At 36.8% G+C, this 2,574-nt stretch overlaps 1 protein-coding gene across 1 annotated transcript; it reads right to left on the reverse strand.

The window, feature by feature from the left end:
* Positions 1-403: 403 nt before the first annotated feature.
* LOC120431102 (uncharacterized) lies at positions 404-1,738 on the reverse strand. Its single transcript, XM_039596256.2, has 2 exons — positions 1,130-1,738; positions 404-1,069 (listed from the first exon to the last, which is right to left on the reverse strand). Exons 1-2 carry the CDS (start codon positions 1,333-1,335, stop codon positions 808-810), a joined length of 468 nt encoding a protein of 155 aa, XP_039452190.1. The 5' UTR covers positions 1,336-1,738; the 3' UTR covers positions 404-807.
* Between the last annotated feature and the right edge of the window lie 836 nt (positions 1,739-2,574).

A 2,574-nucleotide genomic window follows, 5' to 3' on the forward strand; every position in this document is an offset into this window, starting at 1 on the left:
TAATTTCATAATTTTATAATTTTATAATTTTATAATTTTATAATTTTATAATTTTATAATTTTATAATTTTATAATTTTATAATTTTATAATTTTATAATTTTATAATTTTATAATTTTATAATTTTATAATTTTATAATTTTATAATTTTATAATTTTATAATTTTATAATTTTATAATTTTATAATTTTATAATTTCATAATTTTATAATTTTATAATTTTATAATTTTATAATTTTATAATTTTATAATTTTATAATTTTATAATTTTATAATTTTATAATTTTATAATTTTATAATTTTATAATTTTATAATTTTATAATTTTATAATTTTCTAATTTTATAATTTTATAATTTGCATCAGAGGGAGAATTTTTTTCTCGCTTATTTTTATCGGACAAGGAGAGAGATGTAGAGTTATGAGTAGTTCCAAGTGTAGCATCTACACATAAAATGAGTAAACCAAGTTCAGCGTGTAAGTGGAGAGATGTGTCAGACGAACGAACGAACATGAGCGAGAGAGTAAATGTCAAACGTCAGTTGTGATTGAATAGCAGCATGGAACGGATGTGTGTTAGGAGAGTGAAGATTCTACAGATATCCTGTTAGCTTACACTTTGTATCAGGGCAAAAAAACATTTTGTTTTTGTATTAAAGCTTCTGGCCAACATCCGAGTACAAACTGTACCGATTCTTACGGTAAGCAACCGTTCACTTCCGAAGACTCCAAGCTGGACGGTTCCTAATGGACGTTTCGATGCGTGACAGCAGTGTAGAGAACATGATGGTCACGTTGCCGGCCTTCATCAGGACATTTTTGGAGAAGTTGGCTGTTGATTCGGGAAAAGTGGTCGACGTTTCCCGGCTGGGAAGTGAAGTGCCTGAACGTGGAGTTCCCGATCCTGGAAGCGCATCCGGAACTTGGGGTTGATGAGTCCCTCGGAATGGAATTTGATTTCGAGCACTTCATTCTCCTTCGAGAATGACACAGTTTTTCCGGCACACTTCCCAGGTTCATTCGGCTGAAGCTGCGCCGTCGCGAGGTGAACATTTGTGGGAAGGTAATTGCTAAAAGAGATGCAAAGTAATTGAAGTTGGCTAGCCACTGTACACATGCTAATTACTCACAGGTGTTTTAAACCGCCGGCACCGAGTGCAACATCCGCTCTGACCCTAGTCTGACCTCCTCCGATAATCCCACTCCTCGTCATCCTCCTCTTGGTCGGATCCTTCTCCTCACCGTGAAAATAATTTTCTCGTACTTGTCCAAAACCTGTTTTCATAATCTTCTTTAACGCAATCTTGTTGTTCACGCAACGCTTCGGCAGCACCATCTCATGGATGATCTCGTCCCAGTTCCGCGGCAATTGACTATCAACCACCAATCCCGGGCCACCACCACCGAATGCAACCGGTGCAAATTCACATCCCGACCTCCGATCTTCGGCATTGGCATAATCGGCGTTCTACAAAAACAAACAAAATCAATCGCAAACCCCACAAAATATCCAAGCTTCTTTCTTACCCATTCCGGTAGTGAAACAGCTGCAGTTTCTGCAGGAAGCTGGCCTTGCCCTTTTCGAGCACTTGACCTCGTTCCGCTGCAGCTCCCACGAAGGTTTCCGCGTCCGAATCCTGGCGGCTGCCGCGGTCGGCTTTACTTCGCGTCCCAGACTCACCAGCACCAACGGACCCACCAAAGTGTTTGTTTACATTTGAAACTTTGGCGTACACGGTTACACGAGAACGTCAAAATAAAAGAAATTATACAGTCGTATTAAAAGTTAAGACTTTTAAATCAGGTAGTAGGGAGATTTTCAAAAAAATTACGAGTAAAAGTTTTCATTTTTAAAACAAGAATAAAACTTTCCCTCAAGCAAATTTTACCAACTTTGTAAATAAAAAACAAGTTACTTTTGTCATTACAGTAATATTTTTTTGTGTGTAGTAATGCATTTCATGTTTATTTGGTATTCCTTATGGTATTTTTATATTTTAATTTTCGCAATTCGCAATTTTCAGTGTAAGAACGGGCCTTGGCCGATCTTATGCACCAGGTTCCCAACGAACACGCACTGCCCTTACACCTACATCTTACCCTTGCTCTGAGTCAGTACGAGCAGCACGCTAGAACACGCTTTGAGTGTTCGTGCCAGGCATGCACACCTTCTTTTCCGGTTACGCATTTTAACTCGGACGGGGGTGGTACATTACGTAGGGTTTGATGTAAGTATAAGCGCCTAACCATTTATAGTGTGCCTATCAACTTTCATTAAAGCAAAAACTGTTATATTTTAGTTTGAATTCAAAAACTAATTGTTATTATACTGTGTATTGTTTTCTCCTGAAATCTTTCCTAGTGTTGAGTCGTGTTTATCTGTTGCTATTTCTTTTGTCGCGGTGTTTTGTTACATTTTTGGTCCTAAGCATTTTAGAAAAGTTTTTCAAAAGTACAATAGTAATATTTGTGTTAATCCTTTAATCATTCCATAAATTGAGTAAGGGCTCGAACCTCACTTGCTTAAGAAAAAGGTGAAGTTTCAAAACAATAGACAGTGAAGGAAATATACTAT

The sequence above is a fragment of the Culex pipiens genome, chromosome 1 (assembly GCF_016801865.2).
Source record: "Culex pipiens pallens isolate TS chromosome 1, TS_CPP_V2, whole genome shotgun sequence".
Taxonomy (NCBI): domain Eukaryota; kingdom Metazoa; phylum Arthropoda; class Insecta; order Diptera; family Culicidae; genus Culex; species Culex pipiens.

Excerpts from the sequence above, each read along its gene's own strand:
- LOC120431102 (XM_039596256.2), bottom strand. The coding sequence starts at position 1,335 with ATGGTGCTGCCGAAGCGTTGCGTGAACAACAAGATTGCGTTAAAGAAG. Across the intron at positions 1,070-1,129 it reads GCCGGCGGTTTAAAACACCT|CAATTACCTTCCCACAAATG; the intron begins GTGAGTAATTAG and ends CATCTCTTTTAG.